Source organism: Selaginella moellendorffii, unplaced genomic scaffold (assembly GCF_000143415.4).
Source record: "Selaginella moellendorffii unplaced genomic scaffold, v1.0 SELMOscaffold_111, whole genome shotgun sequence".
Lineage (NCBI taxonomy): Eukaryota > Viridiplantae > Streptophyta > Lycopodiopsida > Selaginellales > Selaginellaceae > Selaginella > Selaginella moellendorffii.
In genome coordinates this window covers 223517-248897 of record NW_003314372.1, presented here as the reverse complement: position 1 = coordinate 248897, position 25381 = coordinate 223517, and the positions used below count along the sequence as shown (strand labels likewise).

Here is a 25381-nt window from a genome sequence, read left to right as displayed (position 1 = left end):
AGCTTAGTTTTCACAATGGGAGAACCAACGAAATACATTCTCATCAGAGAGGAGAAGCTTAGATCCTTCATTTTTGTGCTTTCCCATGCTCAAAACCATCAGATTACTTAAGATCTTTAAGGTATGTGCATGATAGCCACAAGAATTTTGATAGTATAGATAGAGGATGAGATCAGGGCTTAAATCTCAAGAGAACCTTAAGATCACTCAAGATTTGGAAATCCCCCCCCCCCCAACCCCCCCCTTCTCTGATACCATGATGAAGCAAAGGAGACTACACAACACACCAACTCTCATACCTTGATACAGGGCAGCTCTTTTGACCCGGGTCCAAACGGTATGTCCAGCGTGGCATATTTAAACAAAATTCCCCTGTCGAGCCCTAATTAGGGCACGGGGAAAGGAGGATGATGTTCTGGCAGGCCGCGCGGGGATCCATTGCGCGAGGATCCATCGCAGAGGCGGCGGCGGTTGCAGCAGCGCGAGCGCGATCCCGATCGTCGTCTCTCCGATCGTGCAGGCCCTACCATGACAAGGTGGTGGATCATTACGACAATCCCAGAAATGTGGGCTCATTCGACAAGGCGGATCCAAACGTGGGCACGGGCCTGGTGGGCGCACCCGCCTGCGGTGATGTGATGAAGCTCCAGATCAAGGTGGACGAATCGGGCAAGATTGTGGACTCGTGCTTCAAGACATTTGGGTGTGGATCGGCAATCGCGTCCTCGTCTGTGGGTGAGTGTGAGTGAGTCACTCCTGATGGATCGATCATCCGTCGCTGCTGCTAATTTGCAGCCACCGAATGGGTCAAGGGCAAGGGCGTGAACGACGTGATGGGCATCCGCAACAGGTGAATGGGGAACCAAGGATTCCATTCTCGCTGGTGCGTCGTCCTCGTCACTAATTCTGTTGGTTTCTCACCAGTGACATCGCCAAGCATCTGGCACTGCCGCCGGTGAAGCTCCACTGCAGCATGCTCGCCGAGGACGCCATCAAAGCTGCCGTCAAGGATTACAACAAGAAGAAGGCGGCGGGCGGCGGCATTACCGCCGCTTCATCATCTTCTGGAGCTGGATCATCCGGAGCCAAGTCGTAGGATCGGTGTCCACTTCCAAGATTTGCTGAATCAAAAAAGCCTTTTACTCTCATAGGGTTAGGGTTAGGGTTTTGCGGCACTTTCAAGTATGGCGATCCGGTCGCTCAATCCCAATGCCGAGGTGCTCAACCGGTCGGCGGCACTGCACATGAACATCAACGCTGCCAAGGGCCTCCAGGATGTGGTGTGCACCAATCTGGGCCCCAAAGGAACCATGAAAATGTAAGCTGCTCTCTCTTTGGTCTTGGATTCTTTCTTGGATTGCTTAGACCAGGCTTTCAGGCTCGTTGGGGGCTCGGGCGACCTCAAGATCACCAAAGACGGCAATACCTTGCTCAGGGACATGGTAGGCTCTTCTTTCCTCCTTCCTTCTTGGAAATGCTCACGGTTGTTTTTCGGTGAAGCAAATACAAAACGCCACAGCCATCATGATTGCCCGAACGGCTGTAGCGCAGGATGACATTAGCGGTGATGGAACTACTTCCACAGTCATCTTGATCGGAGAATTGATGAAACAGTCGGAGCGGTTCATCAGTGAAGGTAGCCCAAAGCGGATCGTTGTTTCTCGACGCACCTCTTCTGTTTTTTTTTTTTTTTTTTGCTTTTCAGGAATGCATCCGCGCATACTGGTGGATGGTTTTGATATTGCCAAGAGGGCCACGCTAGAGTTCCTTGAGAACTTCAAAATTCCAGTCGAGATTGGAGATTCTCCTGACAAGGAGATCCTCAAAATGGTCGCGAGAACAACGTTGAGAACGAAGGTAGCCTCTCATCTGTGTTCTTCTTTCTTTGGCACTCAAACAAAATGCTCACCAGGTGCACGAGGCTTTGGCAGACCAGTTGACTGACATCGTTGTTAATGCGGTATAAAGGAGATGGCCTTTTTTACATGCATTTTGAGTCTAATACACCGGCTTGCAGGTTCTTTGTGTCAAGAAGCCGCAAGAGCCCCTGGATCTCTTCATGGTGGAAATAATGCACATGAGGCATAAGTTCGATACCGATACACGCCTTGTCTGTCTTTCTACTTAACCTCATCCGTAATCGGCCTCATCTTTTTCGTCTTTGACAGGTAGAAGGCCTTGTTCTCGACCACGGGTCTCGTCATCCGGACATGAAGAAAAGGGTGGACAATGCCTTTATTTTAACGTGCAATGTCTCCCTTGAGTACGAAAAGAGGTACACGAGCCCTTTTCTTGCATTCTAAGGTTGTATACATCATCTCACGCCTTCGGCAGCGAAATAAACGCAGGTTTCTTCTATTCTAACGCGGAGCAGAGGGAGAAGATGGTGGCCGCAGAAAGGAAGCAAGTTGACGACAAAGTGATGAGAATAATCGCTTTGAAAAAACAGGTACAGGATGTTGCCGGTGTTTTCTTTTCCTGACGGCTTCATGTTTGCACCAGGTTTGCGATGGAACGGACAAATCTTTTGTTGTTATCAACCAAAAGGGGATAGATCCCATCTCGTTGGACTTGTTTGCGAAAGAAGGGGTAGTAATCCGGACTTGTCCATGGGCATTGCTGACGTTTCATCACCTTGTAGATTATTGCTCTAAGGAGGGCCAAGCGCCGAAACATGGAGAGACTGATCCTCGCTTGTGGTGGACACTCCGTGGATTCGGTGGAAGATCTCAGTCCGGACGTCCTGGGATGGGCCGGTACCGTATACGAGCACGTTCTTGGTGAAGAGAAGTACACCTTCGTGGAGAACGTTAAAAATCCACACTCTTGCACAATCTTAATCAAAGGTTGGTGGCCATACTTTCGCGGTGTTCTCAGCTACTTCTGTTTTGTGTGTGCGTGTGCAGGTCCAGATGACCATACAATTGCTCAAATCAAGGATGCCATCCGAGATGGGTTAAGGTCGGTCAAAAACACCATCGAGGACGAGGCCATTGTTTTGGTAAGTGCATGATTTCGTTTGGGAGTGAGGGTGACTGACCAGCAACGAGCAGGGTGGAGGGGCATTTGAGGTGGCGGCCAGGCAGCATTTGATGAACATTGTCAAGAGAACCGTTCAAGGGGTACATATACAGTGGCTTCTTGTAATTTGTCGCTGACGCTATTTTTTTGTCTTGATGGGGTTGATATAGCGTGCTCAACTTGGTGTGGAAGCATTCGCTGACGCACTTCTGGTGGTGCCAAAAACGCTGGCCCAGAATGCCGGGCTAGACACGCAGGATGTGCTCATCACGCTCCAGGTACACAAACAAGTGCCTTGTTTGCTACGGGAGTGTTTGACTCGCGACACTGTGCAGTCGGAGCACGACAATGGAAACATTGTGGGCTTGAATATCAACACGGGCGAAGCAATGGACCCACAGGTGGAGGGTGTGTTTGACAACTATTCCGTCAAGCGCCAAATCGTGGATGCAGCGTACGTTAGCGAATCCCTCGTCTTGCTTTGGCCCCCTCTCTCGTTCTAACAGCCCAAGCTTTTCTTTGGAGGCAGGCCGGTGATTGCTTCTCAGCTGCTGCTCGTAGACGAAGTCATCCGAGCGGGGCGGAACATGAGAAAGAATTAGGCGTGGCGTGGCGTGGCGCTGGCGAAGTTTGGTTTTTTTTTTTTGTTTAATGCAGGTAGTCCACCAAAACAGATTGAGCGAACTCTCCTCTTTATTTAATGCAGGGGCTAGTTTGTCAAACTGGCCTAGTTTAGCTCTTTCTCTTTCCTTTCCTTGGTCAGTCAGTGAGAGAGGACCCTATCAGGTGATGGAACCCTGATAGAGTCGGGGCCGGGGAAAACGATCAGTCAGCAACAGTGTTGTAGGGTTGTGCCTGGCAGTGGTAAAAGCAATGTGGTGGAGTTGTCGCATTTGACTAAAGTAAATCCTGGGCTTCTTGTCGAGGCTTGGGCTGGGCCGAGCGTGAGAGAGGGAGATGGCTATGGCGTGGTAAGCGAGGGTCTCTCTGTGGGGCTATGGCTGTGGATGAGAGGGGAGATGGGAGCCGCGCAGCTCTTAGAGCTGCAGCTCACCTCAGGCGTCCACGCTCGTCGCGCACTTCCAAAGGAACGTCAAGAGACAGAGATTTCGACTTGAATGTGGCGCCTGCGGCTGTGGAGCACGAGGCCCTTGTTTCCTGCCAAGAAGAACAAGAGCGCCAAGAAATTCACAGGCACGAGGCGCAGCCGGATGGGGGAATTGAGGTGCCGCAGCAGGAGGTGGCGAGCAAGCGCAGGAAGCACAGGCCCAAAGTAGTAGCACTCGTCCCGACTGGGACGTCGACCACCCCGAGCCCGAGCAAGCCAAAGCCAAGGCCAAAGCCGAGGAGTGGTGGCGCGAGACCAGAAAACAATGCCCAGAGGTCTCCCCGGCCCAGGAAGAGGCGAAAGCAGGAGGTATTCCTGTCGCAGTCCGTGCCGATCGGATCTGAAGCCGGGGGTCTGGGATTCACGGTACAAATCAGGGGGCCTCTCCACCAACAGATTGTTTCCGAGCAATCCGTGCTTGTGGAGCGCTCTGTGCTTGTGGAGCAGCAGCGGCAGCTTGTTGTCGATGTCGAGCAATCCAAACAGCGGCAGGAGGAGGAAGAGGAGATCGACCAGGAGTTTCCCTGGCACAAGCAATTCCTCCAGCTGCAGCAAGCTCAAGGCGGCAAGGCGAAAAAGAACAAGGCACAAATGCAATCCGTGGAACAGGGCGTGGAGGTGCTGGCTAGACTGCTCGAGAGGTTGATGCTTAAGGATAACAGCAGCTTGAGCCTGGTGCCCTTTGTTGGCGCTGGACCTGTGGTTCCAGCGAGCAATATCAAGAAGAAGAAACCTCGGGCAAAGGTGCAGCTCGATCCGGAGAGCACTCGGGTGTGGAAGCTTCTCATGGCTAACGAGGGAGAGAGCGATGAGACGACGAAGAACTGGGAGAAAGAAAGGCAGGACATGAAACAAAAGGCACTCTGTTTCATTGAGAAGATGCATCTCATCCAAGGTAAAACTGAAATCCAATCTAGCTGAACTTGTTTCTTGTCGAGCAGGAAATCGAAAATTTAGCAAGTGGAAAGGATCAGTAGTGGATTCTGTTATCGGAGCATTCCTCACGCAGAATGTGTCGGACCATTTGTCGAGGTTTAATCGGTTTAACTTTTACCACAGGCATTGCTTGTTTACATTCATCTCTTTGAATTTCAGCTCCGCATTCATGGCGATGGCCTCGAGATTTCCAGTCAAGAATCAGCCTGATGCTACTTGTTCTTCCTGCTCCTGCGAGCGCGAACATTGCTGCACTCCTCAAGATGATGTTCGCAGCCAATGCAAGCACAAAGAAGTTGTGTGTGTCGAGGGAGAGGAGGAAGAAGTGTTTATGGAGGGGAGGCGTAAGGTCCGGCGGGCCTTGTTTACAAAGCATGACAAGGAACAGCCGCCAAGCGTGGGTGACGAGGAGCAGCTGCCAAGCGTGGATGACAGGGAGCAGCCGCCGAGCGTAGATGACAAGGAGCAGCCGCCGAGCGTGGATGAAGAAACAGCTGATCAACAACCGGGAGACGATCTGAGTTCCAGCAGCAACAGCAGCTGCCTCACGGAGGTAAGCGTAGCAGCTACCATCACCACTTGTGCGAGCACGACAGCTCTGTCGCATGGCGAGGAGAATGAAACCAAGGCCAGCAACAAGAGGTCCCGGAAGGAGACGACCGTGACCGGCAAAGAGCGTGCGTTGTTGGAGCATACCCGTGGCAGCACAAAGAAGTCATATGACTGGGAAAGCATCAAGTCTAAGGTGACTTCTCGGGGACCAAATGGTAAGTCTTGAAAGAATACGAGGAAACAAGTCCCGGACTGAGTGGTGTCACTGCAGCACCAAGGCCAGAAGATAGTGCAGATTGGCATGCGGTGAGGCTGGCTGAAACGAAGGAAGTGGCGGACGTAATCAAGGAGCGAGGGATGAACAACATCTTGGCTGGCCGGATGAAGGTCAGTTGCATGCATCTAGAGCACGGGTTGTTGCGGAGATTTAACAAAGTCCGCATTCTTGCAGGGGTTCCTAGATAGGGTGTATGAAGAACACGGCAGCATCGATCTCGAATGGATCAGAGATGTGCCACCCCAAGACGCAAAGTTTGTGTGCTTTTCCATCCATCCTGCGCTGTTTTGATTTTGGACTTGTGTCTACAGGGACTTCCTGTTGAGCATACGGGGCCTTGGACTAAAGAGCGTGGAATGCATTCGATTGTTGGCACTGGACCACCTCGCGTTTCCTGTAAGTAGCTTTACGCAGCTGAGCTAGCAAGAACTTGGATACTTGTGCCTTGTAGGTGGATACGAACGTTGGAAGGATCTTGGTGCGCCTCGGTTGGGTGCCTATTCAGCCGTTGCCAGAAGAACTGGAGCTTCATCTTTTGGAACTGTGAGCCGTGTTGCCTTCTTTCTCTTGGCCCTGGATTGATCCTCGCCTTGCGCATGTAGATACCCGGTGCAAGAAACCGTCCAAAAGTATATATGGCCGAGGCTGTGCACGCTGGATCGACTCACGCTGTAAGGCATGGTCTTGTCGCTCACACCTTTTTTCTAACTCCTCATTCAGATACGAGCTACACTACCAGATGATTACGTTTGGGAAGGTAAGAAGTCCACACTTAGCTGGACAATGTACTGGACTAAATCGCTGTCTATTCCCAGGTGTTTTGCACTAAAACCCGGCCTAATTGCAATGCCTGTCCCATGAGAATGGAGTGTAGGCACTTTGCAAGTGCGTATGCAAGGTAAAAAGCTTTTGTCCTGCTGCTGTTTGTGCTAACCAGAAAACAAATCGTCTTTTGCTCAGTGCTAGGCTTGCTTTGCCAGCCCCTCCTACACAATGTCAACAACAAGGTGACAAGGCAGGACCACAACAACAAGAAGAAGTTTTGACACTCCCGCCTCCAGTCTCGCTGCCTCCAGCCACGCTTACAAATGTTGTTGCAACACCTAAGAAATGCGAGCCAATTATTGAGGAGCCTGGATCTCCCGAGCCTGAGCCCGAGTCAGAGTCATGCGAGGGCTCATCAACATGTCCCGACATGGAAGATCTGTTATTCACACAAGGAAGCGAGACTTTGCATTTGAATCTGATCGAGCAAACTCAGGCACCACCACAATATACTGTCGCATCTGCCTCATCCAAGGAACTCATGGTATTGCCTCCCGAATTTGCTTACATTCCCGTTCCGAAGTTAAAAAACATTTTTCGCCTTCGAACAGTTCACTATGTGTAAGTTTTGTTTAGATTGTTGCTTGTTACATTCGTCCTGCCTGACACTACTGTCCTTCACAGGTATGAGCTTCCAGATCACCATCCGCTGGTTCAACAGGTTTATTGATTCATGCAAGGTGTTGATAATTGACTCGGAGGTGTGAAAATGTTGCAGCTGGAACCCAGGGAGAAAGACGACCCTTGTTTCTACTTACTGGCACTATGGAGCCAAGGTAAGGAAGAGCTTGACACACTCGCATGACTCTTTGATGTCTTCTCTGTGAATTGTGAAGACGAGCAACCGCAAAACTCACAGCTTGAGAATCAACAACGCGTTGATGACGAATTTGTGAAAGGAACATTGCTGGTGTGTGAGGGCTTGGTGATGATTTGCTAATGGATTTATTTGTATTATTGTCTAGATTCCATGTCGAACGGCAATGCGTGGAAGTTTTCCTTTAAATGGCACCTATTTCCAAGTGAACGAGGTAATATTCCATTGCTCCTTTCACTTAATATTTGACTCTCTTGCTCGTGTGTAGGTGTTCGCAGACAGTGAAACAGGCAATTTTCCTTTAAATGTATCACGTAGCCTTTTGTGGAATTTGCATCGAAAGTTTGTATACTTCGGAACATCAGTTCCAGCCATTTTCAGAGGTATGTATGGCGGCTTTTTTTTATAAATTTTTTTCTCTCGTGGAAGCCTGAGGCTGGATTTCTAAAATGCAGGTCTAACCGCAGACGAGGTTCAAGCTTGTTTCTGGAAGGGTAAGATTTTCTTAAGATTGGATTGGAGTTTACTCAAGCAAGATGATCTCGCATCACAGGTTACGTTTGTGTCCGAGGATTTGATCGCAAGTCACGATCACCGCGGCCACTAGCGGCAAGACTGCATATCGCCCCAAGCAACAGAAAAGGGCAACCCATTTTTAACGATGGCGATGATTAACTTCCCGATCGAGGAAGATCAAGTGTAACATCGAACCAAAAGAATCTAGCTCTCGATTCATTTCATGATGTCTGGAGGGTCCTTGAGGTAATCCGCCTCATCCAGGAATCTGGCTTCAGTCAGCTCCAGCAGGAAGCTATCCGTCCCGTCCAAGGACTCGTGCTCAAACAGTTCCACCGGCTGCTGCTTGCTCTTGTCTTGCTGCTTGTGTTGCTGCCGCTGCTGTTCTTGCCGCTCCGACGACAGCAATCTGTCATACGCCTGCTGCTGCTGTTGCTGCTGATGAAGCTGCGAGGAGCGAGGCATGGTTGTCGGCTTTGGGAAGGAGGACGTGACCGCGGGGACGGAACGGAAGCCGCTGGGCGAACTCCTGCGAATGTCCTGGAAGAAAGCAACGCAGGACAAAGTCAGCCATCCTGGCCTCGGAAGAGAATGGCGTTACCATATGCCTGATCGCCGTGTCAAGCGACTTCTTGGAGATGCTCGTCCCGTAAAAGGAGGTCTCCCTTGGGCCGCCGCTGCAAGCTTTTGTTGTGGCAGGCTTCCTGAGTGGCTCCGACTTGGGGTGGATTAGAGAGTCGTTTGTGGAGGTGACGGCCCGCCTGCTGAAGCTAGACATATCACGGTCCAAGTGGTTGTAACTCCTGGTGAGGTGGGATGGCAACGTAGATGCGGCACCTCCCAAATCCGTTCGCGAGATTGCTGCGCCGCGAGAGTTCGATGACGAGCGCTCGTGAGCTGCCGCTGGCTGCTGCGACCGGCGAACTGGAGACGTGCCCCGCGAGCTTCTGCCGTTGGACATGGTCGAGGTGACGAGTGTGGAGGTGGGAGTAGACGTAGAGGAGGAGGATCTCCTGGTTGGCGTGGACGACCTCGAGGAAGCTGGCGAGGGCCTTGTTGGCGTGGAAGGCCTGGAGCTGGTGCTGCTCCTGGGCGCTGGGGTCGGCGTGGACGGGCGACGAGCAGACGAGGAGAGGGACGGGGAAGGAGATGGTGCCGTGGACGGCCTTCTGGTCGGAGTGGAGGGCCTTGCATTCCCGCTGCTGCCATTGGCGACGGAGGTGGTGGCGGCGGTGCTAGTGGCGGCAACCAGTTGCTTGGGTCTCGAGGAGGAGAAGGACGTAGTAGCGGGCGGAGCACTCTGCCTTCGGGGACTGGGATTGCCCCTCACGCCGCTGCTGCTGCTGATGCTGCTAGTGTACAGCCTGGAGCCGGATCCTCCAGAGGAACCTGACGATGACGACGACACCAGCAGCTGCTGGGCCTCGGGCGCAGAGAGCTGTGGAGAAAGAAAGAAAAGAAAAGAAAAAAACAAGGAGGCAAAGCAAGAAAGAGAAATGAGCTGAGCAGAGCAGAGCAGAGCAGGCACATGTTCCAACAAAGCACACTCACTCTGGACAGCTTGCTCGGCCAACGAGACGACTCCCGCTCCCTTTGGGGCTCCCTCTCCCGCTGCGTGGGACTTGCGACGAGCCAGTCGCGGTCTAGCGATGGGAATAGCGGTGTGCCGGGCGGAGTGAGCAGCCTGCGGAAACATCCATGTTTCAATCATCCCATGTCTATACGTGACATACCAATCGTAGTCGTTCTTGTCAGTCTCGGATGTGAGCAGATCATTGGATCCCCTGCTGCGCGCGTGAGCTAATCCTCCTCGAATGTGGCTTCCTTTGCCTGCGAATGCGAAGGAACGAGAGAGAGAGAGAGAGAGAGAGAGGGAGAGGGAGAGGGAGAGCGAGGAAGAAAACAAAAACCAATCGGTCAGCAAGTCTCGCACAGAGACAAGAATGAAGAAGAATGTTCTTGTTTGTAACTAAGCTTTACCGTTGCTGCTGCCATGGAGTGGAGTGTGCTGCTGATCCATTGCTGCCTCCATGCTGCCGTTGTGCTCCTCCCGGATGCGCATGTCTTGAAACAATGCCAGATCCTCGTCCCGCCGCTGTGGCTGCTGCTGCTGCTGCTGCTGCTGGTAGTGGCGAGCTGCCACCATATCCTCCCACGACGACGAGGAGCCGCCTCCTCCCGCCCGTCGCAGCATCGTCCTCGCGCTGCTGCCCTAAATCTGCATGACCTCTTCCTTCTCTACTTGCGCTTATTAGGGCAAGGAACAAGGAATGTAAGAAGAAAGAGTGAGACGCGCCGTCTACAATGACTCGCTCTGGCACCTAAAAAACACATGGGAGACTCTCCACTATGCTAGGGTTAGGGCAGGGCGATCGATCCATCGATCCATCGCGAGCAGGATACGATGTGCGGGATCTTCGCCTACCTCAACGTCGATGTGCCGCGGGAGAGGCGATTCATCCTCGAGCTCCTCTTCAACGGGCTCAGGCGGCTGGAATACAGGGGATATGATTCAGCTGGCATCTCCATCGATTCCGATCAGAGGCCTCCCACTTCCAAGTCGCTCTCGCTGCGCACCCCTCCCCCGCTCGTCTTCCGCGAGGAAGGGAAGATCGAGAAGCTCGTCACCAATGTCTACCAAGGTGAGTGAGTGAGCGAGTGAGCTCTTCCCTCTCGCTCTCGTCCTTGGGCATTTTTGCTAACGGTGGTGCCCGGCTCCAGAGGCTTACCAGAGCGAGCTGGACTTGGAGCTGTGCTTCAGCAACCATGCCGGGATTGCGCACACAAGGTGGGCAACTCACGGCCTTCCCTCGCCGCGCAACAGCCATCCCCAGTCATCTGGAGCTGGGAATGACTTCCTCGTCGTTCACAACGGCATTATCACCAACTATATGGTCTCTCTGCCTTTCTCATGTGTTTCTCTCCCTCGTAACCTCCTCCATTTTCAGGTGCTGAAAGAAACGCTGCTGCGCCACGGTTTTGAATTCGAGTCCGAGACTGATACCGAGGTCATTCCCAAGCTTGCCAAGTTCGTGCACGACAGGCTGTCCGAGGGTAAGCATCTGGGACTAGTCTCCCATTTAATGCGTCCCCTCCTTAACTTTTTTGCAGAAGCCGCGGATGTCTCGTTCACGCAAGTAGTGATGGAAGTTATGAGGCAGCTCGAGGGAGCGTATGCACTCATCTTTAAGAGTCCTCACTATCCCAATGAGCTCGTGTCGTGCAAAAGAGGTAGCCCGCTGCTCCTAGGAGTCAAGGTTGGTCGGCATTACTACTCAACGCTCTTACTATCGTTAAATCTGTTGTCTACTGCCAGGATGCCGGCGAGGAGTATGCCAAAGCCGATGCTTTCGAAGCCGATCTCACCACGGCAAACGGGATCAAGAAGCCCAAGGAGATCTTCCTAGCAAGTGATGCGGCAGCCGTGGTTGAGCATACAAAGCGGGTCATGATCATTGAGGACAACGAAGTCGTCCATATCAAGGTTTTGTGATGCTTCTTTCTCGCTTCCTTAAAAATCCTCACCTTGTTTAGCTGATTCTAGGATGGAAACATCTCCATTTTCAAGTTCGATTCCGACAAAGCAAGAAAGCCTGGGGGTCTATCGAGGCCAGCATCGGTTCAGCGAGCCCTTTCTCTTCTTGAACTTGAAGTTGAACAGATCAAGAAAGGCAACTACGAGCACTACATGGAAAAGGAGATTTTTGAGCAGCCAGAATCGCTGACGACAACCATGCGCGGCCGCCTCATTCGTGGGGGTGAATCCAAGCTGAAGAGTGTTGTTCTAGGAGGTCTCAAAGATCATCTGAGGACAATGAGGCGAAGTCGGCGAATCATTTTTATCGGCTGCGGCACCAGTTACAATGCTGCACTGGCAGCAAGGCCGATCATTGAGGAGCTTTCCGGTAGAGTCCTTACTTATTACCATTGTCGTCCAATCTAATGTCTGTAATGCAGGTGTTCCGGTCACAATGGAACTGGCAAGCGATCTGCTCGATCGACAAGGCCCAATATACAGGGAAGACACTGCTGTTTTCGTCAGTCAATCCGGAGAGACTGCTGACACTCTACAGGCTCTCGAGTATGCCAATTCCCATGGAGCTCTTTGCGTCGGTATAACCAACACTGTGGGTAGTGCTATTGCTCGTGGCACCCATTGTGGAGTGCACATAAATGCCGGATGTGAGATTGGAGTGGCGAGTACTAAGGTTCGTTCGCTCTTTATCTCTGCCCTGCGATTCTAACGGGCTCTTGCTGCGCCAGGCATATACAAGCCAAATAGCAGTTATGACTATGTTGGCTCTGGCGCTTGGGGACGATTCAATGTCCAGCCGGAACAGAAGAGAAGAAATTGTGGACGGACTTTTTGACCTTCCAAGTAAGACACACTTGTGCACCATCTCTACAGGATAACATTTTTCTTTTCGCAGATAAAGTCAAGGAGGTGTTAAAACTAGACAAAGACATGAAGGAGCTGGCCAAGCTACTCACCGAAGAGCAGTCGTTGTTAATATTTGGGCGAGGTTACAACTACGCTACTGCTTTGGAGGGCGCCTTGAAAGTCAAGGAAGTTGCTCTGATGCACAGCGAAGGGATTCTAGCAGGGGAAATGAAGCACGGCCCGCTTGCGTTAGTCGACGAGACACTGCCGATAATAGTCATTGCAACGCGAGATGCTACCTTCAGGCAAGCGCTCCGCCCCTGCTTTCTTCTGCTTACTTACTCACGAAGTTATGCCTTGATCCCTGACAGTAAGCAGCAGTCTGTTATCCAACAGCTTCGAGCCAGAAAAGGCCGACTGATCGTCATATGCACAAAGGGCGATGCGGAAGCGGTCTGCCCCTACGGCGTGTCTCGAGTCATCGAAGTTCCCCGAGTTGAAGACTGCCTACAACCTGTTATCAACATTGTGCCGCTTCAGGTAACGTCTCCTTCCGCATTATATTCCCAAGGCTGACATTAGAAATCTCTTGTAGCTCCTTGCGTACCACCTGACCGTGTTGCGGGGTTACAACGTGGATCAGCCACGCAACCTGGCAAAAAGCGTCACAACACAGTGAATAAGAGTGGCATATACATACATCAAAGAACACAGCTCTTTTGGTTGTGCCAACGAGAAGTGACAAGAATTTTGTAACATTTACAACGCTTGAACGACGCGAGAAAGCACCGCAACATGTTCGTCCTTATTCGCGCACAGGGAGCCTCAGGTGTTTTCAACGTCGATGTCTATTATATCCGGGTCCCCGGTCCCCTTGGAAGAGGAGAAGTCATCTCGTGGTTGCCACACGACGTTCCTGCAACCCCGGCACACGATTACTTGACCTCGGCTGCCAATAAACTGCGTCTTGCAGTTGGGACAAGCTCCCTGCCGACAAAGCTTGCTTTTAGCACAAGGGGAAAACTCTCCCATTCAGTCGTGTACCTCGACAATGGTGTTCCTTGCAATGGTTCCGATGAGCAAAGGCGCTGCTATGGGGAGAACCCACATAGAGATAACGAAGACTTTGAATATCCAGCCCGAGAGAACGAGCCACGCAAACATGATCGTCTGGTCGAAACGAGAGAGTGATGAGATGGTGAAGAACAAAACGAGAAGCAGGACTTACGCTCACTAACTTGCCCAGAGGAGTGTCGAGGAACTGTGAAACCCGTCTCCTGTACTGCAAGGCAACGAATTGTATCAAAAGAGGATGGGATGGAGATGGAAGAGCTGAGAGCTTACAGTGGGCCATTTCATCCGCGCATCAACGCCAAACATTCGCGCTCGTTGCCTGATCCTGAGGCGCGAGTCCGCGGCGTGGAGCTGGTCCTTGACGTAGTCGACAAACTCGGCCCCCCTGTGCGTGAAGCGATACTTGCGATTCCACTCGTTGGCATTTCTCCTCACCTCAAACCCCATGTCCTCCATTCTCTGGTTGGCACTCCGGGTGAATTTCCGCACACGCTCGCGGACATGCTGCTCCTCCTGGAATTCCTGCGCCCGCCGCCTGGCATCCCTCAAGAGCTGCTGCGCCGTGTCCGACACCGTCCGCGCCGCTCCTCCCACCTTTTGCCGGGCCTCCTCCGCCAGTCGCTCCAATGGATCGCCACTCCTGCTGCTGCTGCTGGCGCTGGCCCTCAATCGCACCGGCTGCTGGCGCCCCCGCCGCTGCATCGCCACCGCCGCGGCGCCAGCACAGGACCAAGCGCCGCCGCCGCCGCCATGCACAAGACCCTCCATCACACCAGGCCTAGGTCGGTTTCCGCATACACGACGCCCATGGTGTTTTGTATTGACACGAGAAGAAGATATTTACACAAACAAATGCGCGCTCCACCACCACTTTAAACGTGCTCTCTCAAGAGTACGACTTGACGAGGCCCAGGCCGTGAAAGAATCGCTCCGACAGGTTCCCAAACGAGAAGCGCGACCGGCTCATGCCCCCCGCCGCCGCCACCTCCGCCGCCACCTCCGCCGCTCCCTCTCCTCTTCCCTCCTTGACTTCCTCTTTCACCTCCAGGATTGCCTGCCCAATCTCCAGCCGCAGCGCCTCCACCACCTTCATGCTCACCGCCTTGCCCGATGTGTCCGTCACGTAAAACACATTGACAGCCCTGTCGCCCCGGGTGGACACATCGGCCCTTGTCACCGACAGCCCCTTCTCCCTGAACACCCTGGTTACGTCCGACAGCAGACCAACCCGGTCTCGGGTACACAGCTCCAGTCGCAGCCCCTGGAGCAGCGAGCGTTACTGCAAACCGAGAGGAGATTTTTAAGAAGTACCTCGGACACTCGCCGCTCGATTGCTGCCTCCAAGCACTTTACCACGCGCTCCTGCTCGGCATCCAGATCCAGCGTGCAGCCATCCATGTGTCTGATGTAGTACTCCTGTCACGGACGAACCGGATGAGCGAGAAAAAAGAGAGAAAAAAAAAAACTGGCAAACCTGGTATGCGTATGGGCCGTCTGCTCTGGCTGACGCATGAAATACCACATACTCCATGTCTGTCAGCGTGCACACTGTGTCAAAGAGCAGCTTGGGACGGTCCTTGCACTGGACGCTCACGACCGAGTAGCCCTTCTCGAGGCAGTTCCGCAAGCTTATGACGGGCCTGATCCTGGCATCCAGGACCGCGTTGATGCTGCTTGTGCTGCTGGGAACATCGTAGTCGCGGTCGGCCAGCATCATCTGGTGCAATCGTCTCTCTGTGTGCGTGAGGCCCGACGAGAAATCGGTCGTTGCAAGCCTGTTCTCGTCGTCCCCTCTCAACACCTGCGAGAGCTGCTCTTTCATTCTGGCCAGCTTCTCGGGGTCTTTTATCGGGCAGCCTGTCGCCTCGTCGGTCACGTAAACGACGCAGGCAACACGCTTGTTGTGTGTCCACACTTCGGCTGCCACTACATTGCACGTCATGCCCGTTAGAACCCCCGATATCTCTGACAAGAGACCCGGCCGATCTCTTCCAGAGAGCTCAATTGCCGTGTGCCCGCCACTGGACTGCGTCCCAACAGTCGGTGCAAGGGAAGTCTTCACCTGACTCGTCGTTGCCTGTGCATCTCCAAGGGACTGCGAAGCATGGTTTTGGTTTCACACGAAAGTTGCAAGAAGGAAAACGCCAGACCAACCTGCTGTATGTAGTCGATTATGCCCTGGTCCCTGAGCTTGTGTCCCAGCTTATCGGTGACATGGAAAACTGCAGGGAACCATCAACAAAACAAGCCGCAGAGACGAGAAACCATACCGTCCATGAACCAGCCACCATCCGACGAGATGTACGCCTTTGAAATGGTGAGATCCAAGTCCGTGAGCACTTGCACAACTTCCAGTAGAATCCCGTGCTTGTTGGCACTGTCAACCTGCAAAACCACCGCAAACTCTGGGAAAATGCAAGGGAGAACAAACAACACCAGTGATAGCTACCTTGACAAGCGTTGCATCATCGCAGCTCGAGTTGTCGATGACAACGCTGAGGAGAAAAGAAGCGAAATGAAACAAGGGCGGGATAGAAAATGGAAGAATCACGCACCTGGGAGCGTTGAGCCTGGAGATGAGAGTATCGTAGTCAGGATCGAAATAGGGACAGCCTCGCCCCGACATTCTGGCAGGCAATCCATCCAGCTCAACAAGTTTGCGCGATTTAGCTAAGCTTAGAAACCTACCGCACGCCCGCAACTTGCATGCTGCTCGATCACCTCAACAACAGTGGCGCATCCAAGCGCGGCGCGCTTCTCTGGCTTTCCCGACGCCGACGCCGCCGCCGCCGCCACCGACCCCGCCCCTCACATCCGCCGCCATGGCAGTGCGACGAGGAGACGAACAGTTAACCTTGACAGCTAAAACCTAGGTCCAGGTAATTAGGGTTCTTGGGGGTGTTTCGCAAAATGGGGGAGGAGAAGCGCGAGAATCTCATGGAGTCGCTCTTCGGGGAGGAGTCGGATGACGACGCCGATGCCGCCGCCTCCTACTCTGTAAGTTGGATCGATCGCTGCCAACATTGGACTGAAAGATCTGCCGCTGGTGCTCTAGGAGGAGGAGGGCGAAGGCGAAGGCGAGGCAGAGGGCGGTGGTGCCGAGAGCGGTGGCGACAGGGAAGAGAGCGAGGGCGAGAGGGAAGCCAGTGAGGGCGACAAGGAGGAGAGCGAGCATGAGAGAGTGTCCAGGAGGAGCAGTGATGACGGAGGTGGTGAAGAAGGGAGCGCCGCCAGCGGCTCTGAGAACGATGGACAAGTCCAGGGGGAGGAAAGGGAAGCAACTCGCAGGTATGCTGTTGGCTTGTTTCCTGGCCTCTCTTCTCACGGGAAAAATCGCAGCGAGGAGGTGGAGGAGCAGCGTGGTGCTAGAATTCGTGCAGCATTGGGTGATTCTGATGACGACGATCAGGAGGAAGGAGGAGTTGACGGCCCTCGCAAGCCGTCGAGTCCAGAGGTAGGGTGGACGAAGCTGCTTGTTCGTGTCATCCAAAGTCAGTCATTGATAGTGTGAAGCAGGGGGAGGGCTCGGACTTGGAGGGAAGCTACCACAAAGATAGTAAGCGGGGCGCAGAGGATGACGAGGAGCAGTATTACTCTGATGAAGAGCGCGCAGAAATCAAGAAACCCAAGGGTGAACCTCTTACAGTAGAAGTTCCACTCAGGCAACCTCCAACTCAGGCTCACAACGCAAGTAGTTTGGCACTTGTTTTTTTTTTCATTATCTCGTGAGCTTACGGGCCTTTGCTTCCAGATGAATCTCGTCAGGATCTCCAACATTATGGATATAGAGCAAAGGCCTTTTGATCCAAAGACATATGTCGAAGAGGATGGATTTGTTGATGAAACTGGCCGACGCCGTATACGTATAGAGGAGAACGTGGTGCGCTGGAGATACGTCAGGAATCGGGATGGCTCGCGCTCGGTACGCTTTTGTGATGAACGGCTATTTACTTATACGTGTGTAGGCCGAGAGCAACGCCCGGTTTGTGAAGTGGTCCGATGGTAGCATGCAACTTCTTCTCGGCAATGAAGTTCTGGATCTTGCTGTTCAAGATGGGCAACAAGACGAATCACACTTGTTTATCCGTCAGCCCAAGGTTCGAACACTTTCTTACTTTTCGCAGTTCGGTTTGATTATATTCAACTTCTTCTCTCTTGTAGGGATTATTACAAGCCCAAGGGAGGCTGGCACGTAAGATGAGATTCATGCCTTCGTCGTTGAGATCGAAGTCGCACCGTCTCTTGACTGCTCTCGTGGATTCTACGCACAAGAAGGTTTTCAAAGTGAAGAACGTGATCACGGACTTCGATCCCGAGAAGGACAAAGAACAAAAAGAGAAGGTTGTCCTTGTGCTTGTTACTTAGTTCTGACGTTTTGAATCGCCCAGGCAGCAGAACAGAGGATTAAAAGCAAAGAAGATCTCCAAAAAAAGCAGGAGAAGACGATGCGTAAATACCCCCCTACACGGGAGAGAGAACCTCAGCTGTCTCCTGGATACCTTGAAGGGGCGCTTGAAGAGGTTCGTCAACTCTGTTTTACTTTCATCGGCAATAGCTTATGGTAATCGTTTTTCAGGAGGATGAAGATTATGACGACGAGGGGCGTAGCAACCGACGGTACCAAGAGCAGCTTGACGCCGAAAGCAGGGCGGAGAGACGAATCAACCAGGTTAAGCGGGTAAGTAAGCTCATCAAGAGCCGCATACTTAATATCTGGCTGTTTCTTCGCATGCATACAGCAACCACCAAAGGCAATGGAGCGACGCCCTTCTTCGCGGAGCAGGAGGGATATTTTGGAAGACGAGGATTCAGACGAGAGCGACCGCAATAGAGGTGCGCGAGGTGATGAAGGTGAGGAAGAGCAGGAAGATGACGAGGGGGAGGAAGAAGAGGAGGAAGTGGAGGCAAGGGATAGCCGCCGCAAGAGGAAAGACAGGGATAGGGAACAGCTGCAGCAGCAGCAAAATTCGCCTCCCAGAAAGCAGCAAACGCACAGGCGGAGAGCAGTAGTTAGTGACAGCGATGAAGATTGATCTATCGATGGATGGAGCTCACTATTCTTATTTATTATACAAGCGAAAAGATCGTGTTTGCCACTAAGTTCTTCAGGTTTGGTTTCTCGCCACAGGTTGCAAGAGTAGAATAGATAGGGGCAGCCAGGGAAGTGTGGCGCCATGGCAAGTGTGCATACGAACTGCGTTGGTACTTATGTTCGTCCAGCAGTTCCAGGTGATTATTTCATTCTGGCAGTAACGATATGTCTCGTTTCTTCACTGCGGCTGCCGTGTAGCCACTTCAAGTCGACCGCCATTCAATGCTGCTGCTGCTGCTGCCTGTCCACTGTAAGGGGTATTGGTGCTCTCTTTGCGACTACTGTTTTTTTCGTGCTTTCCAGGCTGAGCAAGAGAAATCTCTTATTGTTGGTGCCTCTGTTGGCGATGCCGGCGACGCCTGTGTTTGCTGCTGGTATTGTACTTGTCAATCGTTCGTTAAACTTTGATGCAAGACAGGAGCCTCAGATGAATATCAAGTATACGAGGAACAAGACAAGTTCTCCCTCACTGTACCCAAAGGTGCTACCTTGTTTTGCAAGTTCTTCTCTAATCGTCTCAGCGTGAATGCAGACTGGATAAAAGGCGAGGGGAAAGCCGGATCCAGAAGAGTGGTGGCATTCCATCCATCCAAGGCTACTTTCCCAAACGGTATAACGACGAGAGTTTCATCTCTGGATCTCACTCGCTATCGTCGCTCAAGCAGTGAACGTGATCATCACGAACCTGGGTGCCGACTTCACCGGGATCGGCTCACTGGGATCCGTGGACGCGTTCGCCGCGAGCGTGGTGAGTTGACGTGCGCACAGGCAGAGAGAGTGTTTCTTGAGGATTCACGCAGGTTGGCAGCATGGATAGAAGCTACAAGCGGCCGCCTGGAACAGCGGCTCGGCTGGTGAATGCTGTGTCGAGAAACGGCATGTATTATCTCGACTACACCGTCCAGACGCCCGGGGAAGCCCAGCGCCATTTCTTCTCGGTGGCCGGTGTTGGCGAGACGCAGTTTTACAAGCAGCTCTACACGGCAACCGGCCAGGTACTTGTACTGCTTTCGGAAATGCCGAGCTCTCAAACAAACTTTACGTGAGTTTGCAGTACTGGGAGGCTGATGGAGACAGGGACAGGAAAGCATTGCAAGAGGTACAAGTTTCTTCATTTTTTCTTTGCCGCTTGACTCGTGCTTGTTACTGCTGCAGGCGATAGAGTCGTTCCGGATTGTTCACAAGTGATGGTGCTCAAACAGCACCAGTTTCCACGCATCCAGAGTGACGTACGTTGTTTGGTGAGGAAGCTGTTAAATCGTCCCGAGGTCCATTTATGAAGCACAGAAACCATCGCCACCGCCAGGAAGGATGTGCAATCAACAGGCGCCGGCTGTGCTCTTCGGTTTGTTTCCACACTCGATCAATGGATCCGTGAGTTCTATTTAAACGGAGATAGCTCTAGTCAGTTTCGTTCTAAAGTTTTTCTTCTTGGAGCTTTTGGTTTGTAACGCAGCTTGCTCGATCCTTGTCATGGCCAAAGCAGTGGTGGCGGTGGCAATGCTGGTGCTGGTGCTCGTGTGCTATGCCGAGGCTGCTTGCAGCAACAATTACATTCAGCTGGCTGGCTGCCTGAATGCGGTGAGCAGCAGCGCTGGCTACCCGGGCAGCTCGTGCTGCACTGCCGTCTCCCACTTCAAGAACGATGTAAACTGCCTGTGCAGCACCCTGGTGGCAGCCAAAAACGCCGGAGTCATCCGCAACATGCCCAACGCTCTCACCGTGCCCAAGCGCTGCGGCTTCAAGAACAACATCCCCAAGAACTTCCGCTGCGCTGGTACGTTTTTCGTTTACTCACTTCGGTCATACCCGTTTCTTTCTTGGCAGGCTACAAGGTGGGAAGCTAAGCAGCCATACCGGCTGGTAAGCTAAGCAGCGTATAACAAGAGAATAAGGGACGCGCGTTTCTTGCAAGAACAGGGAACACGAGCGAGAGTGTTGCTCTGTTGCATGCGTTTATCTCGACGTGACGAGAGCTATACTATAATCTAGCTAGAGTGGAGTAGCAAAATTCACGGCCTCCTCAAAGCGCACACTGAGCTCCTGGATGGTCTCTTGCATCTTGAGCCGCTTCCTCTCCTGTTCCTCCTCCAACCTCTGTGTCTCCTCGTCGTGTTCGTCCAGATCCCTGATCACCACCTCCAGCGACCGCTTGTTGCTGGTATTGAGATCCAAAGTGGGAGGAGGAGCGAGGGTGGCGGCGGCGGCAGCGGTGGGAGAGCTGCTGCCACTGGCGGTGTCGGGAGGCGGCGGAAGAGCGGGTCTCGGTTGCCTCTTCCCCGCGGCTCTAGCCACAATCTCTCTGTACTGCTCTATCCCAGCCTTGGCTTGGACGATGGACCAGAACACCTCCCTCGCATCAGCAGTTTCCGCGATGCCAGTCGCTTGCTGCAAAGCCTGCTTCATGAAATGCGTCCCCAGGAGCAGCGTCGCCTCCCACATGAAGATCCGCCGCTTCCTCTCCGCCAGAGCCTCGCATGCCTTCCTCACAAACCCCGCGATGCCGTCGTCGGCCGAGGCGCGGAAGGCGCGAGACAAAGGATTGCGAGAATCACCCCGTTGAGGTTGCTGCCGCCCGCCCGATTGCTTCTTCTTCTTCTTGCCCTTCTTCTTCTTCCTCTTGCTGTGCTGCTGCTCCTGCTTTTTGCGCGGCGCGGCGGCGCTGGACAGGGCGAGGCGCTCCAGCTCCAGCTCGATCATCGCCCAAAAGCCAATAAACCCTAGACCTAAGAAAACCATGAATGCTTGTCAATCGCCTCCCGCGCGATCGCCAGCAGCGGCGATGGATGCACGCGGCGGCGATCCCAGCGGCGCTGCCTGCGGTGGTGGTGCGCAAGCACCGGCCATCGGCATTGAGCAGGGAGAGCGTGGAACGGATGGTCGCGTGCGTGGAGAGGAGCGGCGTTGCGGCGGAGGCGAGCACGTATGCCCGGCTGCTCCAAGCGTGTGCGCGGCTCAAGGCGCTGTCCCAGGGCCAGAGGATTCACGCCCACATCCTCTCCAGCCACAGCTCCTCCGGATCCTCCTCCACTCTCGTGCTCAACCATCTCATCAACATGTATGGCAAATGCGGTCGCGTGGAGGAGGCCAGGGCGGTGTTCGCGTCCATGGAGCACCCCAATCTCGTGTCGTGGAACACCATCATCGCCGCCCACGCCGCCGCCGGTGATGGCCGTGGCGCCCTGGCGGTGTTCCGCGCCATGCAGCTCGAGGCCTCCGTGGTGCCCGACCGGGTGAGCTTCACCAGCGTTGCCAATGCCTGTGGCAGCGCGAGGGAGGCGCGGATCATCCACGCCAGCGTCGCGGCGCGGGGATTCCTCGACGACGTGATCGTTTGCACCGCCCTCATCACCGCCTACTGCCGCTGCGGCAGCCTGGGCGAGGCGCGCGCCACCTTCGACGCCATGGCGCCGCGCGCCAGGAACGTCGTGACGTGGACGGCGCTCATCGCGGGGTATGCCCAGTCCGGGCATCTGGAGGAGGCGCTGGATCTCTTCTGGAGCATGGCGGAGCACGACGGCGGCGGGGGCGAGACGTGGAGCGTGGCTCCCAACGCCGTCACCATTGTCACCGTCGTCAACCTGTGCGCCGAGTTTGCGGCGCTGGATCAAGGCAAAGCCATCCACGATCGCTGCATCCATGCCGCCGCCATCCGCGATGATCCGTCCGTCACGGCCGCCCTCGTCAACATGTATGGGAGGTGCCAGCGCCTGGACGAGGCGTTTGCGGTGTTCGATGCAGTCCAGTGTCCCACTGCCTTGGCGTGGAACGCGATCATCTGTGCCTGCGCCCGCAATGGTCGAAGCGATCGGGGCCTGGAGCTCTTCCACAGGATGATGGCGGCACTGGACGCCCCGGAGCGAGAGGTTGGCGTCGCCACCTTGTGCGCGGCGCTGGTAGCGTGCGGCGAGTCGGGACTGCTGGATCAGGGGCGATCGGTCCACGACTTGATCCGCCGCCGCGCCGCCGCTGGGACGGAGCCCAGCGTCCAGATCGGCACGTCGCTCGTCACCATGTACGCCAAGTGCGGCAGCATCGAGGACGCGCGCCTCGTCTTCGACTCCATGGCGGAGAGGAACGAGGTGTCGTGGAACGCAATGCTGTCCGGCTACTCGCAGCACGGCCACGGCGCGCAGCTGCTGCACCTCTTCCGCGCCATGCTGCAGGGCGGCGTGCAGCCCAACGCGGTGACGCTCCTGCCGGTGGTGAACGCGTGCAGCAGCCTGGCGCAGCTGCGGCAGGCTGACGAGTGGTGCACCACGCCGCCGCTGGCCGCCGCTTGCGACGCCATGCTGTGCAACGCGCTCGTCTACATGTATGGCAAGCTCGGCAGCGTGGAGGACGCCTGGAGCATGTTCCACAGGTGTAGCATCCGCAATGCGGTCACTTGGAACGGTCTCATCACTGCGTATGCCCGTCGCTGCAGCCAAGGCCAAGGAGGAGGAGGAGGATTTGAAGCGGAGGAGGTGATGGCGGGCTTGCAGCTTCTGCGGCAAATGCATCTAGAAGGCGTGCCGCCGGACCGAGTCACCTTTATATCCCTGTGTGGCCTCTACAACAAGCTTACGCTGCTCGGCTCCCCCGGCATGGCGTCCGAGCAGCCACAGCAGCCAGCGCGAGTGTCCTCGGTCCTGACCGTGGCGGCGAAGGAGATGGTGGCGCAGATCCTGGACACAGGGCTGGATTGGGATGCCGCGATTGGGACGGGACTCATCAGCCTGCTGGGTAAATGCGGGGACGTGGATGGCGCGGCGGGGATGTTTGCCAAGATGGCGGCGGTGCGCAGCGGCGGTGGCGACGTCGTGCCGTGGAACGCGATGATGGGAGTGTGCGTTCTCAACGCGCAGCCGTGGCGGGCGCTGCATCTCTACAAGGTGATGCAGCTGCATGGCGTCAAGCCGGACTCGACGTCGGCGGTGTGCCTGCTGTCGGATGCGTCCCTGGCGGCGTCGCGCGGTGTCGGGGAGTGGCTCGAGTCCGGCCTGTCCGGGAGTGGCGTGGAGGAGGAGGTGGCAGTGAGGAACGCGTGCATCAACATGCATGCCAAGCGTGGCGACGTCGATCGCGCCGCCGCTATCTTCGCCTCCATGGTGGCGGCGCGGGACGTTATCTCCTGGAACGTGATGATGGCTGGCTACGCCAACGCCGGCAGGGGAGACGAGGCGCTGCTGCTCCTCCGGCAAATGGAGCAGCACGGCTTCCACCCCGACAGGGTCACCTACGTCAACTTCCTCAACGCCTGCGACAAGGCGGAGATGGTGGAGCACGGCCGGAGCATCCACGGCAGGATTGTCCTCCAGTCGCGCGACACGCCGGCGCTCTCCCTGCGCACCAATGCCGTGGTCGGCTGCGCGCTGTGCAGCATGTACGCCCGCTGCGGCAGCATCGACGAGGCGGCGGCGGTGTTTGCCGGCATGGAGCAGCGCAACGTCGTGTCGTGGAACGCCATGATCGGGGCGTACGCGCAGCACGGCCGCGGGCGCCTGGCGCTGGCGGTGTTTGGCGGCATGCAGCAGCACGGCGTCAAGCCCGACGCCATCACCCTCATCAGCGTGCTGGACGCGTGCGCCGGCGCGGGTGACGCGCGGCGCGGGAGTCAGGTGCACGGCTGGAGCCTCCAGCTCCAGCTGCGCTCGGCGGCGCTGGACAACGCGGCCGTCAATATGTACGCCAAGAGCGGCAGGGTGGCGGCGGCGCGCGAGGTGTTTGAAGCCATGGACTCGCAGCGGCGGACGATCATGTCATGGAGCGCAATGGTGGCAGCTTACGCCGGGGTCGGGCACGCCGAGGAGGCGTTCCGGCTGTTCCACGCGATGCAGCGCGAGGGCGTCCGCCCGAATCACGTCACCTTGATCAGCATCCTCGGGGCGTGCAGCCACGCCGGGATGCTCCAAGCCGGCTGCTCGTGCTTCGCGTCCATGGCGGCGGACTACGGCGTGTGGCCGCGCGAGGAGCACACGGGGTGCGTGGTCGACATGCTGGGCAGAGCGGGATGGGTGGAGCAAGCGCACCGCCTGGTGCAGCGCAGTGGTGCCGGCGGCGGCGGCGGCGACGCGCAGGCGTGGATGGCAGTGCTGGGCGCGTGCAGCCAGCAGGGCGACACGCTGCGCGGTACCTGCGTGGCATCGAGCTTGATTGCCCGCCACCCCCAGGCCGCGGCTGCCGCCTACGTTGCGCTCTCCAATTCCAAGCTTGCTGCTCCGAGCTAAGGGTTGGCACGCCATGAACTCTTCAGAGTGACTACCGGAGAGAGAGGAGGAGGACAATCCGAGATCTTCCCATGCGAGCATGTACTTGGATGAAAGTTTTGGGTGTGCGCTTTGGTGTTCCAGCTTAGTTCCAAGGCTGAGGACCGAATTATAAGAGTGTGGAAACTACAACCAGACAGTCATGGACAGGAAAGCTGCTGCGGTGAAGCTGAATCCGTTGTTGGTTTACTTGCTAGAGGAGTTTGGGAAGGTCGTGAAAGGAAAGATCCAGGGCTTGAGCGGTCTGGAGGTGAGTTTTTGGTGGTGACAAGAGAGATGACAGAGAGTGTTTCAACATGCCAACTTTGGAAATGGCTTAGCTTGGATCTGATTCCTTCGATCAAGTCTGCGCTTTTCCAACAAAGTCCATGCAAAAAATGGCAGACCATTCGCTCCTTCACGGACAAAAGCTGACAAAGGAGAACAAGGATCAAGCGTCCAATGGATCAAGGAACAAGGATCAAGCAACAGTAATTGCTAATCGTTGCGTTCAATGTAAAGAGTTCAACATAAACCAGCTCAAAGCTCCCTGGA

The 25381-nt window shown here is 54.9% G+C and overlaps 11 protein-coding genes across 16 annotated transcripts; 8 read left to right on the top strand and 3 right to left on the bottom strand.

Annotated features, from left to right (window-relative positions):
* The first annotated feature begins 407 nt into the window (after positions 1-407).
* On the top strand, positions 408-1127 carry LOC9658531 (iron-sulfur cluster assembly scaffold protein IscU). The gene is made up of 3 exons (XM_002990722.2): positions 408-735; positions 796-850; positions 925-1127. The coding sequence occupies exons 1-3, from the start codon at positions 408-410 to the stop codon at positions 1094-1096; spliced, it is 555 nt and encodes a 184-aa protein (XP_002990768.2). The 3' UTR covers positions 1097-1127.
* A 31-nt stretch (positions 1128-1158) lies between these two features.
* Positions 1159-3756, top strand: LOC9658530 (T-complex protein 1 subunit zeta 1). The gene is made up of 15 exons (XM_002990721.2): positions 1159-1318; positions 1379-1442; positions 1501-1636; positions 1706-1857; positions 1913-1960; positions 2018-2110; positions 2169-2275; positions 2335-2449; positions 2503-2589; positions 2642-2846; positions 2907-3001; positions 3054-3122; positions 3192-3299; positions 3357-3475; positions 3551-3756. Exons 1-15 carry the CDS (start codon positions 1185-1187, stop codon positions 3621-3623), a joined length of 1605 nt encoding a protein of 534 aa, XP_002990767.1. The 5' UTR covers positions 1159-1184; the 3' UTR covers positions 3624-3756.
* A 109-nt stretch (positions 3757-3865) lies between these two features.
* Positions 3866-8276, top strand: LOC9658529 (transcriptional activator DEMETER). Its single transcript, XM_002990720.2, has 18 exons — positions 3866-5024; positions 5071-5161; positions 5225-5832; positions 5889-6004; positions 6069-6148; positions 6206-6290; positions 6346-6437; positions 6497-6565; positions 6615-6651; positions 6710-6792; positions 6855-7280; positions 7344-7380; positions 7438-7495; positions 7556-7629; positions 7685-7750; positions 7805-7919; positions 7992-8030; positions 8090-8276. Exons 1-18 carry the CDS (start codon positions 4019-4021, stop codon positions 8209-8211), a joined length of 3204 nt encoding a protein of 1067 aa, XP_002990766.2. The 5' UTR covers positions 3866-4018; the 3' UTR covers positions 8212-8276.
* On the bottom strand, positions 8174-10267 carry LOC112342528 (serine/arginine repetitive matrix protein 2-like). The gene is made up of 5 exons (XM_024664506.1): positions 10033-10267; positions 9786-9882; positions 9604-9736; positions 8654-9490; positions 8174-8592 (listed from the first exon to the last, which is right to left on the bottom strand). Exons 1-5 carry the CDS (start codon positions 10244-10246, stop codon positions 8269-8271), a joined length of 1605 nt encoding a protein of 534 aa, XP_024520274.1. The 5' UTR covers positions 10247-10267; the 3' UTR covers positions 8174-8268.
* A 176-nt stretch (positions 10268-10443) lies between these two features.
* Positions 10444-13227, top strand: LOC9663077 (glutamine--fructose-6-phosphate aminotransferase [isomerizing] 2). 2 transcript variants are annotated; one of them, XM_024664504.1, is made up of 11 exons: positions 10444-10694; positions 10774-10946; positions 11001-11106; positions 11164-11309; positions 11369-11536; positions 11597-11957; positions 12010-12260; positions 12316-12430; positions 12483-12738; positions 12805-12973; positions 13029-13227. In XM_024664504.1, exons 1-11 carry the CDS (start codon positions 10457-10459, stop codon positions 13110-13112), a joined length of 2067 nt encoding a protein of 688 aa, XP_024520272.1. In that variant the 5' UTR covers positions 10444-10456; the 3' UTR covers positions 13113-13227. The 2 variants fall into 2 exon arrangements, with proteins under 2 accessions (XP_024520272.1, XP_024520271.1); XM_024664503.1 differs by having other exon boundaries at positions 11001-11309.
* On the bottom strand, positions 13127-14371 carry LOC112342530. The gene is made up of 4 exons (XM_024664508.1): positions 13778-14371; positions 13662-13715; positions 13478-13603; positions 13127-13420 (listed from the first exon to the last, which is right to left on the bottom strand). Exons 1-4 carry the CDS (start codon positions 14273-14275, stop codon positions 13259-13261), a joined length of 840 nt encoding a protein of 279 aa, XP_024520276.1. The 5' UTR covers positions 14276-14371; the 3' UTR covers positions 13127-13258.
* On the bottom strand, positions 14305-16298 carry LOC9658528 (ACT domain-containing protein ACR3). 2 transcript variants are annotated; one of them, XM_002990682.2, is made up of 8 exons: positions 16196-16298; positions 16063-16134; positions 15957-16002; positions 15778-15892; positions 15662-15729; positions 14982-15602; positions 14819-14923; positions 14305-14768 (listed from the first exon to the last, which is right to left on the bottom strand). In XM_002990682.2, the coding sequence occupies exons 1-8, from the start codon at positions 16213-16215 to the stop codon at positions 14394-14396; spliced, it is 1422 nt and encodes a 473-aa protein (XP_002990728.2). In that variant the 5' UTR covers positions 16216-16298; the 3' UTR covers positions 14305-14393. The 2 variants fall into 2 exon arrangements, with proteins under 2 accessions (XP_002990728.2, XP_024520275.1); XM_024664507.1 differs by lacking the exon at positions 16196-16298 and having other exon boundaries at positions 15778-15912; positions 16063-16129.
* A 69-nt stretch (positions 16299-16367) lies between these two features.
* On the top strand, positions 16368-18607 carry LOC112342527 (protein LEO1 homolog). The gene is made up of 10 exons (XM_024664505.1): positions 16368-16504; positions 16563-16795; positions 16847-16961; positions 17024-17194; positions 17259-17429; positions 17473-17604; positions 17669-17848; positions 17896-18027; positions 18084-18185; positions 18247-18607. Exons 1-10 carry the CDS (start codon positions 16418-16420, stop codon positions 18538-18540), a joined length of 1617 nt encoding a protein of 538 aa, XP_024520273.1. The 5' UTR covers positions 16368-16417; the 3' UTR covers positions 18541-18607.
* Positions 18608-18622: 15 nt separating this feature from the next.
* Positions 18623-19993, top strand: LOC9663076 (psbP domain-containing protein 3, chloroplastic). 4 transcript variants are annotated; one of them, XM_024664512.1, is made up of 9 exons: positions 18623-18736; positions 18798-18849; positions 18903-18973; positions 19027-19080; positions 19132-19209; positions 19265-19347; positions 19400-19594; positions 19654-19698; positions 19755-19993. In XM_024664512.1, the coding sequence occupies exons 1-9, from the start codon at positions 18682-18684 to the stop codon at positions 19785-19787; spliced, it is 666 nt and encodes a 221-aa protein (XP_024520280.1). In that variant the 5' UTR covers positions 18623-18681; the 3' UTR covers positions 19788-19993. The 4 variants fall into 4 exon arrangements, with proteins under 4 accessions (XP_024520280.1, XP_024520279.1, XP_024520278.1 ...); XM_024664511.1 differs by having other exon boundaries at positions 19018-19080; XM_024664510.1 differs by having other exon boundaries at positions 18641-18973.
* Positions 19994-20072: 79 nt separating this feature from the next.
* On the top strand, positions 20073-20569 carry LOC112342542. The gene is made up of 2 exons (XM_024664541.1): positions 20073-20376; positions 20520-20569. The coding sequence occupies exons 1-2, from the start codon at positions 20073-20075 to the stop codon at positions 20567-20569; spliced, it is 354 nt and encodes a 117-aa protein (XP_024520309.1).
* Positions 20570-21302: 733 nt separating this feature from the next.
* Positions 21303-25361, top strand: LOC9658526 (pentatricopeptide repeat-containing protein At2g39620). The gene has a single exon (XM_024664501.1). It carries the CDS (start codon positions 21341-21343, stop codon positions 24806-24808), a length of 3468 nt encoding a protein of 1155 aa, XP_024520269.1. The 5' UTR covers positions 21303-21340; the 3' UTR covers positions 24809-25361.
* The last annotated feature ends 20 nt before the right edge of the window (positions 25362-25381 follow it).